The sequence below is a fragment of the Callospermophilus lateralis genome, chromosome 19 (genome assembly GCF_048772815.1).
Source record: "Callospermophilus lateralis isolate mCalLat2 chromosome 19, mCalLat2.hap1, whole genome shotgun sequence".
Taxonomy (NCBI): Eukaryota; Metazoa; Chordata; class Mammalia; order Rodentia; family Sciuridae; genus Callospermophilus; species Callospermophilus lateralis.
In genome coordinates this window covers 14,576,019-14,592,678 of record NC_135323.1, presented here as the reverse complement: position 1 = coordinate 14,592,678, position 16,660 = coordinate 14,576,019, and the positions used below count along the sequence as shown (strand labels likewise).

The 16,660-nt window shown below is 39.7% G+C and overlaps 1 protein-coding gene across 1 annotated transcript in view; it reads left to right on the top strand.

Annotated features, from left to right (window-relative positions):
• The first annotated feature begins 3,614 nt into the window (after positions 1-3,614).
• Positions 3,615-16,660, top strand: part of Dnah3 (dynein axonemal heavy chain 3) — a 153,790-nt gene continuing 140,744 nt past the window's right edge. The window contains exons 1-6 of the mRNA XM_076840105.2: positions 3,615-3,641; positions 7,750-7,854; positions 8,393-8,624; positions 12,179-12,251; positions 12,638-12,806; positions 15,329-15,518. Of these exons, the coding sequence (XP_076696220.1) occupies positions 3,615-3,641; positions 7,750-7,854; positions 8,393-8,624; positions 12,179-12,251; positions 12,638-12,806; positions 15,329-15,518 (796 nt within the window). The remainder of the gene's footprint in view (positions 3,642-7,749; positions 7,855-8,392; positions 8,625-12,178; positions 12,252-12,637; positions 12,807-15,328; positions 15,519-16,660) is intronic.

Sequence of the window (16,660 nt, the reverse complement as noted above, 5' to 3'; positions counted from 1 at the left end):
TAACAGAGGACATAGGAGACCTTGGATAGACAAGTGTCTATCCCTAAATTGTTAAGTTTCAGGCTATTTTGCTGGCTTTGTGCACTTTGCCTAGCTGTAATGTGATGGGTTCCCCACCCAGGAAAAGATTCATTTGTTTTTTCACTAAGGCCTTGGGATCCTCACTCTCTGGGTGGACCTCACTCTGGAAAGCTGAATTGGGCTTCCACTGGGCTTTGTGTTTATGGCGCCATCTAGAGGCACCTCTGTGAATCCTCGAGTTCCTCCCACCTCTGGCATTTTTGTCAATGGTGTGGATCCAGCATCTTCCCATAGCATCAGGTCTTGGCTTTTGATGAACATTTAATGGATCAATTTAAAAAGTCCACTTGCAGCCTTCCCTATTCCTTTCCACAATAACTTGCTGCAGCGAACTAAATGTGTTTCTCCCAGTTTCACATGGTGAAGTCCTTTGTCCAATGTGACGGATTAGGAAGTGGGGACATTATTTAGCTCATGAAATTGAAGCTCTTATGAATGGCATTAGTGTCCTTATAAAAGGACCCCCTGAGATCTCTATTGCCTCTTTCTGCCATGAGAAGAAGAAGATACAAGAAGTTGACAGTCTGCAACCTGGAAGGAGGGCTTCTCACAGGAACAGACCCCTCCTGGCCCACCCCCAAACACCACCATGCTGACACCCAGATCTTGGCCTCCTAGCCTCCAGCACTGAGAGAAGTAAATTTATGTTGTTTATAAGCCACCTAGTCTATGGCACTTTGTTCTAGAAGCCCTAGTGGACTAAGACACTTGGTTCTAGTTAAGCAATAATTTCAGGTCTCAGAAAAGATCTACCAGGAACACTTGGCTCTGAATAAGGCATGCATGAAAATTCCCCAGCAACATATCCAGCCCCTAAACTGTTAGTACCACAGAGAACCAACTGTGGACCTGACTGAACTCTCCTCCCAGGTTAGAAGACTTAGCAAATATAAATAGGACACTCAGTTAAATTTCAATTTCAGGTAAACAACAGATAACTTTTTGATATAAGTATCACCCAAATATTGAATGAGACATACTTATCTTGAGAAATTGTTTACCTGAAATTCTGATTTAACCGTGCATCCTGTGGTTTTATCTGGCAAACCTAGGCACTTGGAATTGAGGGGATTGAAGATCTTGAGGCCTGCATCCTCTCTTGGAAATTATTTTTTTTTAAAAGAGAGAGAGAAAGAAAGAGAGAGAGAGAGAGAGAGAGAGAGAGAGAGAGAATTTTAATATTTATTTTTTAGTTATCGGCAGACACAACATCTTTGTTTGTATGTGGTGCTGAGGATCGAACCCAGGCCGCACGCATGCCAGGCGAGCGCGCCACCGCTTGAGCCACATCCCCAGCCCTCTTGGAAATTATTGAAAAGAAAGATAAGTCAGATGACAGACATACATATATAGTAATATTGTTATTATGATTATATCATATTGGTTTGATGTTTTTGAACACAGCTAGTTTTTCAAGCACATTAAATTTCAGATGGAAGCTTGTCTCCTGCTCACACACAAGGTCATAGATCTCATTAACCCTGAACCAGGTCCTTTCTAATTCTTCACTTCCTTGGATATGAGGTTTCACATGCAGTACAGGAAGCCTGATGATAATGTCTAAATATAAATGTCCCATTTATGTCTAAGCCAAAGTCTTGAAACCTTCCACTGGCTCTTTTATTCCAAATACTATTTAAAACCTGTATTCAGTTATCTCTCACTATCCACAAGGGATTGGTTTCAGGACTCCTTGTAGATACCAAAATCCTTGGATATTCAACTCTCTTATATTAAATGGTATAGTATTTTGCATTTAACTTACACATATCCTCCTGTACACTTTAAATCATTTATACATTACTTAAAATACCCAATTATAATGTAAGTCCTGCGTAATTGTTATACTAAATTGTTTAGGAAATAATGATAAAAGAAAGACTGTACACATTCAGTACAAACAACAAACACATTTTGTTTCTTGAATATTTTTAATCCACAAGTGGTTGAACCCCAGATGTGGAACCCACAGATACAGAGGGCTGATTTTTACATTTTATGGTAGAAAATAGAAACATGTAAGAGATAGGAAGCTTAGGTTATTTTGGAAGTGTAGAGAGTCCAACTTTGAGGGTACAGTGAGAAAAGAAGAAATGGAAGTACTTAGTGCTATGTAGTGCTCTCCAAAGGAACTCAGAAATGTTTGTGTTCTGGAAAGTTTCTCAAGGAAAGAGCACTGAACTTGGAGTCATCAGGATAGGGTTCAGATTTTATCAGCATTGCTTATGAGTCATGCCAACTGGAGAGAGTTATGCACCTCTCTGTTTTGGATTCCTTGTCCTTAAAATGGGAACATTATGGGGTTTGGGGGAAAACTGAAGATTGAAAACAAAAGTCCAGTTTGGTTTTGAGAGGACTGTAAAAAGCAGCTCTGTAAGAAATGCTTTGAATATTTGGGCAGCCGCTAATCTTAGCACTTGCATACATGTGTGCTTACATTTATCATACTATTGATGTTAGCTGCAACATTTTTAGAAGGCTTATTGTATCAGGGACCAAACTGTCTCAGGACTGAAAAGATTCCCAGGATGCAGGACTTACAGTGTTGAAACTGGGAAAGTTCTAGCCAAACTGGGATAGACTGGCTATCTTTTTAAAATGTCCAAATTGTCATATATGCATTATTTCATTAAACCTTCAACACATTATTGTCTTATTGCAAATGAAAAGTCCACTTGAAGAGATGAAGTAATTTGCTCAAGCCATGGCTAATTAATGGGAAGAACAAAATCTGAGCCAGTCCTATCCAGCTGTAGATCCCAAGAACTGAAGCCTCCTGTCAGTGCTTTCAGAACTATTCAAAGGCATCTTCTCTTTCTGCCACACCTCTGTATTCCTGAGCCATTGCTAAATACCTTCCCACTGTCCCTTCTGCTATCAACACTTCCTGCTGCCCAGCTGAGCTTCCAGCAAAGGGAGTCTGCAGGACAAGGAGCTAGGTCAAGCCCAGTCTTGTATGTAGGCATAGCAGAGGCCCCTCCTTCCCTTAGCAACAGACGCTGTGCCTGGTTACTGGCCCTGGGGCTGGGTACAGGATCCACCAGAGTTAAAACTGCTCCAGGAGGAGGCAGAGGGGAAATAGCCCAGCTGCAAGGGGTGTTGTTTGGGAAAGTGAGACCTCCCTCTTCTCTATATTAATATCTAATTCTGCTTCAATTTTTTCCTCTACAGGAACTTTGGTGTGCTCCCAGAAGAGTTCCAAGAGAAGACCTGCTCAGGGAAAGGAGGAGCGACTGTTACAAAGAATAGGAACTGAAGCAAAAAACGCAGAAGAACCCCAGTGTTGCCCCTTCATTCTCTAGCTCCTCTTCCTCCTCTTCTTCCAGGAAACTCCTCAGGGAAGTGTATGACCTCAGAGAGGCAGCCCTGTGAATGGAGCTTTCCGGACATCCAGAAAGTTCCATTGTCTGTGTCATCCCCATTATGCTATAAGGAATTGTGGATTTCAGGCAACCAGATAGTTGAGGAGCATCCCTGGAGAAGCCAAGAGCTCTTTATTCATTTTTCAAATAGGTACAATTAAAGTGGACACCATGAGCAACACGGATTACTCTCAGAAGGTAGGTGTGAATTTTAAGGCATGTATCCTCAACATGAAGGGAATCGGAGAACATGTGGAAAGAGGGATGTTTGGCTCATAGACCAGGGGCACATTAGGTTCCCTTTATCTAGCAAGGGTGTTAATTGCATTTCCATGGTGTGCACTTTGAAATGTGATTTTTGATGAATTAGAGTTTTGGAAATACTTAGGTTTCACTGTGAAAATATTAGCAGTAGAAATCTTTTCCTTTTCCTACCCTTCCAGGGTCACTGCACCATATATTTCAACCAAGAGTTTCCAATCCCAGCAGTTCCCAAACTTCTGGGGCATATCTTAAAAACAGAGTTTGGGTCCCCACCCCACAAAGATTCTAATCCAGAAGATTTGGAGTGGGGCTGTGACATAATCTATGTTTAGTTTAAGACCCAAGTGATTCTGGTGTAACAGATTCTTGGCTGAGCATTTGGGAACTGAAGATATGCAAATATCACAGCTAACTAGAAATAAGCCATCTAGTTCTACCCAAGTTACATGTCAGAATCTTGGTTGTAGAAGTCAAGATCCACTGGGTTGCCATTTAATTTATAAAAATTAAAGTAGATTTGCTGATAATACCCAAGCCCATGCTTGAAAGATTCTCACATTTACCAAAGAAGAGACCTTTTTTTCTTTTTAATGTATTGAGGACTGAACTCACAGGCACTTTACCACTGAAGCACATCCCCAGCCCTTTTTATTTTTTATTTTGAGACAAGGTCTCACTAAATTGCTTAGGGCCTTGCTAATTTGCTGAGGCTGGCCTCAAACTTGCCATCCTCCTGTTTCAGCTTCCTGAGTTGCTGGGATAATAGGTGTGTACCACAAAGAAGAGACTTAAGTATTCATAATTTTTTAATAAACACTTCACATAGCCGGGTAGTTCTTACAAAAACCTCCTGTCTTTTCCCCTTAAAGATACCATAGAGAATTCTTAGTCAGTCAGGAAACCTCCCTTTGTTCTGGAATTTATTTCTAAATTTGCTGATCTTGCAAATGTTCCATCTATTCCTGTCCCATGGATTGAGATGTTTTCTGTTATCAGGGTATTTTTGACTCTTTGTGTGTAAGTTTTAGTCTATGTCTGTGAACTACATAAGAGTTGAATTTGTTTCTGAAGAGCTTCTGTATGTTCTACAGAATGCTCGTGGTTTCCTTTCTTCATTATCCCAAGAATGGCTTATCTATTGCATGGCTTGGTATCTCTGTTCTCTCCTCTAAGCATCTGTTATTGACTCAGCTATTTCCATGTCTATCACTTGGATGATCATTTCTCAATATGAAGGGACATAAATATAATTCAGCATGCCTCAAACCCAAAAGAATCTATGGGTTTAAGTAGCCAAGAAGTACAAGTTGAATCCAGGGTTCCTGTTGATGTCATTGAAACTCTCTTCTCTTTTTGGGAACTCTGCTTGCTTCTATGTTGGCCTTAATCCAAGGCAGACTTTTCCCCATGTTAGACAAAGACGACTGTCAGAAACTCTAGTCATAAACATCCTAACAACGACTTTAACTTTAATGAAGAGAGAGTGTACTTCTTTCTCAATAGCTCTAGCAAAAGTGTCAGGAAATAAAAAAATAAAATAAAAAGCTGTGGTCAACCAGCTTGGGTCTTGTGCTTCTCCCTGAACCAATGACTGTGCCCAGGAGACCAGAGTAGTCTGATTGATCAGATCTGTGCCTTGTCCTGGAGCCAGGGGCTGGGATCAGCCACATATTACAACATAAACTGAAATGAGAGTAGAGCTGGTTATGCCCACTAGGGCTCTAGTTTACTTCTTTTGGTGAGAAGAGTAACTTCCCAACTGGTGTTAGGGCTGAAATCAAATTTTTTATCACACTGAGCAGAAACACAAATGCCAAGACCACCTCCCCCAAAATGTCACCATTCTCCTTGACTGCAGAAGGTCAGAGATTTTTGGTTTTAATTATTCATTCTCACTCTTGCTGTACTTTCTTCAGGTGTTCCAATTTTGTGGTGTTTGCTCATTTCTCTTCTAATGAAGATTTTTATTTGAAACAGATTTAAAAGCTAGGCCAAAGGAAAGATTTCCACTGACCACAGAACCTTCTTGCTTGCAAAACACAATACAGACAGCACTAACTTATCAATTGATACATGTCTTCCACCTGGGATCCTGAAAGAAATAATGAATGACTTCATATCCCTGAAAGTACTGCTGCCAATATCTTCCTTGGATGGTATGGTACCTGCTTTGGTTGACCATATTCCTTTCTGATTGATGCTGGAAATTTCCATTTTGTTCACTTCATCAATATAGATGTGGCAGTAATGGAAGAGGGAACTCCTGGTGATGACCTGTCAGTTCTCAGATCCTGGAGATTGAGGTCAAGAGCAGAAAGCCAGAGACAGTGATTTAAATCAACATAAGTTTTGTAAGATAAAAAAAAAAGCAGGGTCAGTAGTTCTCAAACACATCATATAAAGATGAAGCATCCCTGATCTGAATAAAGGTACTTTGGTATACCTAATATGCCACCATTTTTGAGAATCACCAAATTAGGCCATGAGAACAGTGAACCCATTGCATGTTCTTAAGAATCCCAACCCATCTTTGTTTATGGGATTGCATGTTTTCCTTTAATTTTAAGGTCCATGTGATACTTGCCATTTCCAATGTGTTGTGGTGCAGAGTGGTGTGTATTTAAAAGTCACCATGGTAGGCAAGTCTGCCTCTTATGTGGCTGAGATGTATTACCCGTCATCCCTGGGCCTTAGTTTCATCAGCTAGAATATGGGTATAAGAAATCTCATAAGGTTGTACAATGCCTGGCATATAATAATTTGGAATCATGCTAGAAATTATTGCTACTACTATTATTTAATGAGGTAGGTACTTCAGGGGAGATAATGGACATTAGCTTGAATCAGCAGGGAGGGGTTTATTGAGGCATGGTGGGAGGCACTGATAGTATGAGTCAAATGCCACTCATCCACCCTACCCCTCACCAATGAGTTGCTTAACATAACTTTCAAATTATATTTAATATAATTTCCAAATAAATAAAATCTATATAATAATGTCTATCTTACAGAAGAGTTAAGTCCAAAGTCATTGCCTAAGGTCAAAATCAAAGAGCCAATATTTTCCCCTTGATATTCCTCCAAACCATCTTTAAACTGCTATATAGAAACACCTCCCCATAGATCTAGGCCAATAGTTTTTTCTCCAGTGTTGGAACAAATTGCAACTTCTCTGTCACAGCCCCAAATGAAATAGTTGTCTTACGTATGGGGAATGAGTCTTTTTTTTTTTTTAAGCTGAAAATTGAACCCAGGGACACTTTACCACTGAGCCACATCCCCAGCCCGTTTTATTTTTTGAGACAGGGTCTTGCCAAGTTACTTAGGGCCTGGCTAAATAGCTGGGGCTGACTTTGAACTTGTGATTCTCCTGTCTCAGCCTCCAGAGCTGCTGGTATTACAGGCATGTGCCACTGTGCCCCAAAGGATTGAATCTTAAGACAAAAACACATATGAATACTATTCAACAGTACTGTCACCTTCACCTCTGTTCAGAAGAGGTGGAGAGGTACTTGGAAACTGAGAGTGACTGGAAGACACACATTCACACCTACCTAAGGCTCATTCCCAAGTTTCCACAATGTGATGAAATGGAGGACTTACACACTCAGGCTTTTTAAAGGGTTGCTTGTGTGTATGTTAAAACACATATAACATGCAATGCTACTGCCCTGAGCAGATTTCTCTTTGTAACTTTGTGTATTTGAAATACAAGAGTCAGTTTTTTAAAGTGACCCCTTTTACCAAGAATAGGGTATCTTGGGGCACCCTCAGAATCTGGGCTTTTCCTAAGCGGGGGGTTTATCCAAATCGGTTATAGAGGGAAAACCAAGGAAGAGACACCAGAGGGATAGACAAACTGGTGCTAAAAAAATTAAATATATTTAATAAATGGGAGTGGAAAGGGTGTTCTGCAGGCAGAACTGTGTGCCTAAAATCTTTCCTGGGGATTTATTTAATCCTTAACTAGTCCTTAACCCTTCAGGGGCTTGGAAAAATTCTCCTAATTCCTGACAAGTGCCTTTGTTCCCATTCCCCACAGTTCTCCAGGAGTGACTCCATACATCACATGAGCCACTCCCAGGGACACCCAGAGCTGCCCCCGCTGCCTGCCTCAGCCAATGAGGAACCTTCTGAACTCTATCAGGTATGTGCCCCTGGCTGCCAGACCTGCTGTTGAGGGTGGCAAGATAAAGAACTTGCTGAATACCTTCTGTTGGTATTCAGTAGGTGCTGGTAGGGGACAAACAGTCCGACTTGACAAATGGGTTTAGTGGCTTTGGTTATAAGAAAGAGCCACACAGTTGTATGTAGGGGAGTTAGAATCTGGCTTTCCCATTAACCTGCTGTCTAACTGAAACTGTCCAAACTACTCCATCTTTCACTGTAAAAGGAGGGTCATTCTTCCTCTCTTATAGTCATGTCCATAAGAAATAAAAGCAAGAGATGCAAATCACCTGACTCACAAAGTTGTTGTTGAATGCCAGCAGTTAGCCTTGGCCTTAGAAATCATGCTCACAGTAGTCAGAGAGTTGCAATTGGTGTCTATTCAGAAAATATTTCCACTAAGTGCCGTGTGGAGAAGCATAGCATAAAGGGTGTGAAACTCTGTCTCATGTGAACAGAGCTCAGGCTCATGGGAGATGTCTCTGATCAAGTCTTGCTTTGCATTGCTTCTCTTTTAGACTGTCATGTCACACAGCTTTTATCCCCCATTGATGCAACGCACATCATGGACCCTAGCTGTGCCCTTCAAAGAGCAGAACCACCACCGTGGACCCAGCGACTCCATTGCCAACAACTATTCCTTGATGGCCCAAGACCTGAAGATGAAAGACCTGCTGAAGGTCTATCAGCCAGTCAACATTAGTATCCCTAGGAACAGGGCTAGTCTGGGGCTGGCATCAGGTACTTGTGGCAGTGTGCAATGTTTTGTGTAGAATGGAACTTTTCAGTGGAACTTCTACTCCTAGGTTCTAGTTCTGGCTCTACTACCTCTTCTTCAGCTAATTTTGAATATCTTCATAGAGCCAAACCCTCCTCATCTATGAAATGGAAGTTATTCTCATGACTCACATTAATGGATCATTTGCATATACCAGGCACCATTCTATGAATTCGTACCATGAGTGCTGTATCACACATTATCAAGAAATGCAATGACTTAAAGCAACCAGTATTTATTATTTCACAATTTCTGCAGGTCATGAATTTGGGTCTGGTTTAACTGGGTAGCTCAGGGTCTCATGAGCATGCAGTCAAGATGTCAGCCAGGGCCACTGTCATCTAAAAGCAACTAAAAACTCATTCATATCCTTATATTATTGTTGGCTGTTGGCCATAGACACCAGTTTCTCACCATGTGGGCCTCTCCATAGGATAGTCAGTAGCATGGCTTCTGGCAGCCCTTGAAGTGAGTGAAGGGGAAAACAAGACAGAGCCAACAAGACAGAAATCATGCTGTTTCCAAAAACTTAATCTTCCAAATGACGTTCCATCATTTTCTAACATATTTTATTTGTTAAAAATAAATCACTAGATTAACCCATACTCAAGAGAAGGGGATTATATGAAACATGGTACCAAGAAATAGAGATCCTTGGGGGCCATCTTGGAAGCTGTTTACCACAGTGCCTTACAGATATTAATTTATTTCATCTCACCAAGTACACATATATCTGATTAAGGATATGCTTTAGTAATTTTATTTTTGTTAGATGTACTTTGGAGCCACTCAATCGATTCTGTCTCAAATTCTCATTTTCTAAAATTTTTCTTCCTGTGCTAAGTGAATTCCTTCATTATATCTTCTAATTTACTAATTTTCTCTTCAACTCTGTTCTATCTTTATTTTATCATGTCTCATAAGTGTTTATTATTTCACAACAGTATTTTTTTCATTTTCATACTTTCTAATGGGTTATATGTATGGTTTCTCCTAATTTCTTATTCTATTCTTATGGTCATAACCCTTTCAGAATTTGTTTATTAAATATATATGCACATTTCTAGGATGTTATCTTTGCATGCTTCTGCTTTAAGGATACACAGCAAACATTAAATACCAATTAAATACCAAAGTATTCAAGATCATTATACCTGGGAACTTAAGTTTGATGTTATAATTACTAATATCATGGTCATTATTTGTTCAAGCTGCCATAACAAAGTGCCATAGACCGAGTAGCTTACAAACAACAGAAATTTGTTTCTCATGATTCTGAAAGCTGGGAAGTCTAAGATCAAGGTATCAGCAGATTCATTTTCTAATGAAGGCCTATTCTTGGTTCAGAGATGACTCTGTTCTCTCTGGGTTCTCTTATAAGGGCACTAACTCCCAAAGACCTTATCTTCAAATACCAGTATATTGTTTCAGCAGAAGCATTCAGTCTAAATGGTCATCATTTAACACTTTTCTTAAATAGTGATTATTGTAATAATTATATTTTCCCATTGTGTATTTTGAAAAATTTTTTATCTATGAATAATTAGTGCTAATACCTCCCAGATTTAATTGTCACAAGAATTTTCAGCCTAGTCAGAGTCTTGAGGATGAACTGCTAACATGCTTTCTGCAAAACAGAGATCCAGCAAGACAGAAATTGCTAAGTTTATGTCATTCAAGTTCTTGTTTGAGTTGAATTATTCTTATTATTCATTAAAGGATATTTGTATTTGGAGGATGTTCAATATTTGTTTTGAAACAGTATTGGTATAGCTGCATTATTTCCATTGTGTGCATCTTTCCCTTGACTGTTGAGTTTATTGACTATCTTTCTTGGTATTGTTTTTTCTCATGTGTACTGAGATTTTAGTTTGCAGGCCTATGTTGAAAGGCTTTTCAACCTTCTTGCTGCATGCTTCCCTCTATTTTTTTATTGAGTTATAATTTACAGACAATAATATATGCAGATCTTAAATGTTGAGTTCAGTGGTATTTGACAATTGTTTATAACATATATATAACACATATATATGTTTATAACATATGTATAAGTGCCACCCAAACATGATATAGAGAAGTACCATCACTAGAGACAGTTCATTTGTGCCTCTTTCTAATCAAATCTCTCCCTTACCTCACACCATCCCACCCCAGAGTAACCAGCTCCTAATTTGGTCACCGCAGATAAGTTTTTCTTGTTCTCACATGTAAATGCAGTCATGTAGTGTGGACTATTTTGATGATTCTTCTTAATCTAATTTTTTTCCTGTGTCTCCATCTGGCCTTTCAGGATCCCATATTGTCCCCACTGTCATACACTGATGCTGAGGCTCCCTTCCTAAGGTGATACTCAGGGATGTTATAGATCTGGTCTCTGAGGCCTGGTGAACCTTTCTGAGTCATGTCTAGCTGCCATATGAACCGATGACACATGTGCTTTTTCAGTGTGGCAATGTTGCTCTCTTTACAGCCTTGCTTCAGTCCTGGTTTCTGGTTCTAGGTTCCAACATCGTGGGTGTCAGGCTGGGGATGTGGAGCAGTGGTAGAACACCTGCCTGGAGTGCTCAAGGCCCTGACTTCAATCCTAGCACTGCAAAAAGCATACAAATATGTAAACAAATGCAAAGAGTATTTTGTCTATTATTGTGTTTATAGAATACTAAGAAGCTCAAAATGTGAACTCAAAATACATCTTAACTGGGAGTCTTAAATTCTCTTGTTTTCCTCCAAGTGTCAATTTAATATTAGTATGTGTTTAACTTTTTTTTATTAATTATCAATTTCTTTGGGCTAAAGCCTTTAGCAAGTAATACTATTTAGTATATAACAATAATAATTTAACAATATAATTAAATTTAATATTCAATAAATAATAATTTAATAAACATTAACTTAAGATTAATAATACCTCCATGGATACTATTGAATTTAATATTTATAATTTATATTACTAAATTTAATGATGAGTTTGATATAAAATTTATTTTATAACATTGATTTTATTCATAGTTACCTTCTATTTATTGCAAATGATACTGTTTTCTGTTTGTAATTATTATATACTTGTTACAAATGATACTTTTTTTTTCTATTTGTGATCATATAAAATTTCCTCTAAAAATAAATGTACTAAGTTTAAAAGCCTGAATCTATTTAAAGAGAAATATTAAACAATAATACAACTAATGCTTAGAAATTGGAGCATACATTGTTGGGAGCCAATTGAGTAGGCAGTCATCAATAGTTGTGGAATGTATAGCTGAGTGAGTGGGAGGTATGCTTAACTCGTTTTACAGCTGGAGAAGCTGAGGCCTGGAGTGAGAAGATCACTTCCTTCAGGTAGCACAAGTAATTAGTGATACATGTGGGAGCAGAGCCCACCTCTCCTCTCTGGTGCCCCACACTCTGTCCATTCCCCTTAGAGTGCTCCTGGACTGTCCTAAGAGTTATATCCCTGTGGACAGAGAATGGCCCAAAATCACTGCCTACTCCTGATGTCTTTCTTTTCTTCACTGATGTCTTGCAGCAACCAAAAGCTCATCAGAGCCCAACAAGAAGAGAATGAAGTTCTGTCTCAAAGACAAAGAGGATTTTACTGGGTAAGGTATCACTGTGGACAACAGAGAGGGAAGGCCACTGGGCTGAACCTAAGAAGATTGTGGTCTCCTTAAAGCCACACTCTGCTTCTTGGTTTCAAAGCATTCCCACTCACCCAGCAACTTAGTTTTTTTTCTCACAACTGCCTTAATTCAAAACTTTCAGGTTCTAAGTGAAAATAAATTAACCAACTGAGCGAGAGCAGTGTGACATATCTTCATGGTGTTCAGTGGTTGGGGTCATCTTTGAAGCACACACACATGCCATTAGATGATACAGAGGAAAGAGTCTTCTGTTACCGAACCACACTCACCAGATTGGAGGAAGTGGGTCCAATGCCATAGTTTCTCTGTGGAGTACCAAGGGCTGAGCTGTTTCTGTTTTCCAGGACCAAGTCGCCCTGCTCCATGTACTCATCCATGAAGAAGGAGGAGGACACAGCTGTCAGCCTCCCTGGAAGCAGACCAATGAGTCCAGAACAGCAGATTGATGTGATGTTGCAGCAGGAGATGGAAATAGAAAGTAAAGAGAAAAAACCATCTGAATTAGACATGGAGGTACGTTCTTTCTGGCCCTTTTCCCTCAGTTTGCTAAATGTTGTTCTTGGCATCTGAGGGATTCAAACTGGTCCAAACCACATGATAGACCTGAATGACTCTGTGTGTGTGTGTGTGTGTGTGTGTGTGTGTGAGAGAGAGAGAGAGAGAGAGAGAGAGAGAGAGAGAGAGAGAGAGAAACAGCAAAAGAGAGAGACTAAGAGAAATATAGAAAGAGAGTACTCTGACCTACTAAGTCTTAGAAATTGGTGCCCTTGGGTCCTCTTAGAACATAGGTGAACCATAAGCTAGAGTTACCTGATTTTGCAGAATAAGAAACAGGACACCCAGTCAAATTTGAATTTCAGATAAATAATGAGTAGTTTTTTAGTATCATTATATCCCAATATGTCCTTTTTTTTTTCCTGACAACCCTGTCATAAGCTGAATGTGGCCTGTAGATGTATTTTGAAAATGAGGGAAAACTCACCTAAGCTAGGTTTCCAATCTCTTTTAAAAAAAATTAAAATATCTGTAGCTGAGCTGGTTAACTTCCTCCCTTAAATGAGAAATAAATTCTCTAACTGGTCCTCGTCCTCACCAGTCTCTACTCTTACGTCTACCCAACTTTCATTCATTAGCATTACCTGCCTGGCTCCAGGTGGATGTTTGAGTTTCCAACCCTTTTCTTAAAAGACCAAAGCTTTAGCACAAACACCTTGTGGTTTTATAGTATGTAACAAAATAATTGATAATAGAACCCCACAGCAACTAGGTATATGGAATTGTCAAAATTCCATGCCAGACCCTTTAGCTTCTTGAAACCACTAGACACCTGGTACCATGATTATCCCCATCATCCAGGTGTGAAAATTGGGTGGAGACTGATGGAGCAACTTGCTCAAGGTTACCCAGTAAGAGACAAATCTAGATTTGGCTGTTCCCAAGTCTCTGTGCTCTTAAAGAGTTATGCAATGATTCTTAAACTTGCCTGAAGATAGGACTCACCTAGGTGCTTGTTAAACCTCCCTAACTACCTGAGGAGGGCCTGGTTAGCTTCATTTTAACAAGAACCCTACTTGCTGCTGCCCACCTAGGTGGTTCTTAAAGTCAGGGAAGTTTGGCACCACTGTCCTTTGCAGATGAGCTTTAGGATGGTTTGTTTCAGGATTTTTTGACTTTGCAATGGTGTGAAAGCAATACACATTCAGTAGAACCTCTACTTCTAATTGTGAAATTTGATCTTTTCCTGGGCTATACATATGCATCATGACACTCTCTTGTTGTATGTGACAATGGCAGTGAACTGTAGCTCCCAGAGAGCCACACAATCATGAGAGGATACAAGCAATATCCACAGTGTGCTGTGTTGCTAAGCTAGGGTGTTTGGTAGGTTAGGTGTAGTAAATACATTTTCAACTTAGATTCGTCATTATAAGTCAAGGAGTGTCCTGTATAAGATGCTACCTTTAAGGTTGGAAAGAAGTGGGCTGCAAGTGGGTTGAGGCTGAAATCTCCTGTGTTAGTGTTTCATAGCTTTGACAAGAACAACTTAGAGGAGGGAAAGCTAATTCTGGCTCACAGTTTTAGAGGTCTCAGACCCTGGTTGGCTGACTCCATTACTTGAGGAAAGCTGCACATGATGGCAGACAGGCATGGTAGAGCAAAGCCACTCAGCTCCTGGCAGCCGGGAAGCAGAAAGAGAGAGACAGGAGAGGGTCAGGGATAGAGAGGCCATGGCCTGGGCCATACTTCCTCCCGCCACGCTCCACTTGCCTGTTGTTTTCACCAGTGCACAGTAAGTCCATTCAAAATATTAATCCATTTTAATCCATTAAATGGATTAATCTACTGATGAGGTCAGAGCCCTCTTGATCCAATCTTTTCACCTCTCTATTCTCTAATACCTGAGCCTGTGGACATTCCAGATCCAAACCATGACACCTCTTGTCCAAATTTTGTGCCTCTTGTTCATCTGAAATTATTCCTCCTCAAAGCTACCAGCAATTTAGGGAAAAACCCTACATAAACAACCTCCTGAAGTCCCCAGGTCACATCAAGCATTTTTATTTAGTTTTTGTGTTTATGATTTTTAAATTCAAAAGCCCACACTTGGATTACAGGGGGCAAAAAAAACATCCTAAGGACTTTGGGGATATTTTCCTCACTGACAAGCCACAGGATTAAAGTGCTTTGTAGAGGATCATCGTTGTTCGGGAGGGCGAATTATTTGAGTTATTTTCGGATTTTGTCATTCCTCTTTTTAAAAGTCACTTAGTGTATACTAAGCAAGGCATTGACAAGTCCTTCATTATTGCCCCTAGTGAAATCTCTCTGGCTTTGGTTGAATCTTCCAGAGCTATGGGAAAAACTTGCCAGTGATCTTGTTGCAAAAATGTGCCGGGCCAGAAAGAAGGATATAGCAAATGAAGAGTGGAGTTGGGTACTGCATGAACAGGGTCCCTTGGCAGGTGATGGGTGGGACAGATGGACACATTTACTCAATCATAACCTTTTTCTTGCTGATAACTTGTTCATGAAAGAGATACTGTTACTATTTGACTAATGGAATCCAAAAAGACATGATTACACCCCAAGAGAATGAAGTGATGGTTCGGATTTCAAAGCTGATTTCTACTGCATTGTTGACAAATCCCTCCCTGGTACCGCTGCTGGTTACCCTTGAGGAAGAGAAGGAAAACGACTATTACAGTAGCCTCATGAAAAGCATTGGTAAGTTGTGCTGCTATCAACATTGATGTGGCTATGTCCCTGTAGTATGCTGTTTTTAAGTCCTTTGGGTATAGACCGAGGAGAAGGATAGCTGGGTCAAATGGTGATTCCATTCCCAGTTTTCCAAGGAATCTCCATACTGCTTTCCATATTGGTCGCACCAATTTGCAGTCCCACCAGCAAAGTATGAGTGTACCTTTTCCGCCACATCCTCGCCAACACTTATTGTTGTTTGTATGCATAACAGCTGCCATTCTGACTGGAGTGAGATGATATCTTAGAATAGTTTTGATTTGTCTTTCTCTAATTGCTAGCAATGTTGAACATTTTTTCATATATTTTTTGATTGATTGTATGTCATCTTCTGAGAAGTGTCTGTTTAGGTCCATGGCCCATTTATTGATTGGGTTATTTGGGTTTTTTTGGTGCTTAGCTTTTTGAGTTCTTTATATACTCTAGAGATTAGTGTTCTATCTGATGTGTGAGGGGTAAAGATTTCCTCCCAAGATGTAGGCTCTCCATTCACCTCACTGATTGTTTCTTTTGCTGAGAAGAAACTTTTTAGTCTGAGTCCATCCCATTTATTGATTCTTGCTTTAAACTGTGGAACCAACCTAGATGCCCTTCAATAGATGAATGGATTAAAAAAATGTCTCACACACACACACACACACACACACACACACACACACACAATGGAATATTACTCAGCAATAAAAGAGAATAAAATCATGGTATTTGCAGGTAAATGGATGAAGTTAGAGAAGATAATGCTAAATGAAGTTAGCTAATCCCCCAAAACCAAATACTGAATGTTTTCTCTGATATAAGGAGGCTGATTCACAGTGGGGTAGAGAGGGGGAGCCTGGGAGGAATAGATGAACTCTAAATAGGGTAGAGGGGTGGGAGGGGAAGGGAGGGGGCATGGAGTTAGAAATAATGGTGAAATGTGATGGACATTATTATCCAAAGTACATGTATAAAGACACAAATTGATGTGAATATACTTTGTTTATAACCAGAGATATGAAAAATTGTGCTGTATATGTGCAATAATTGTAATGCATTCCGCTGTCATATATAAATTAAAAAATTAATAAAAAAAGAAAAGCATTGGTAAGGATAAATTGGCATCAGCTTTC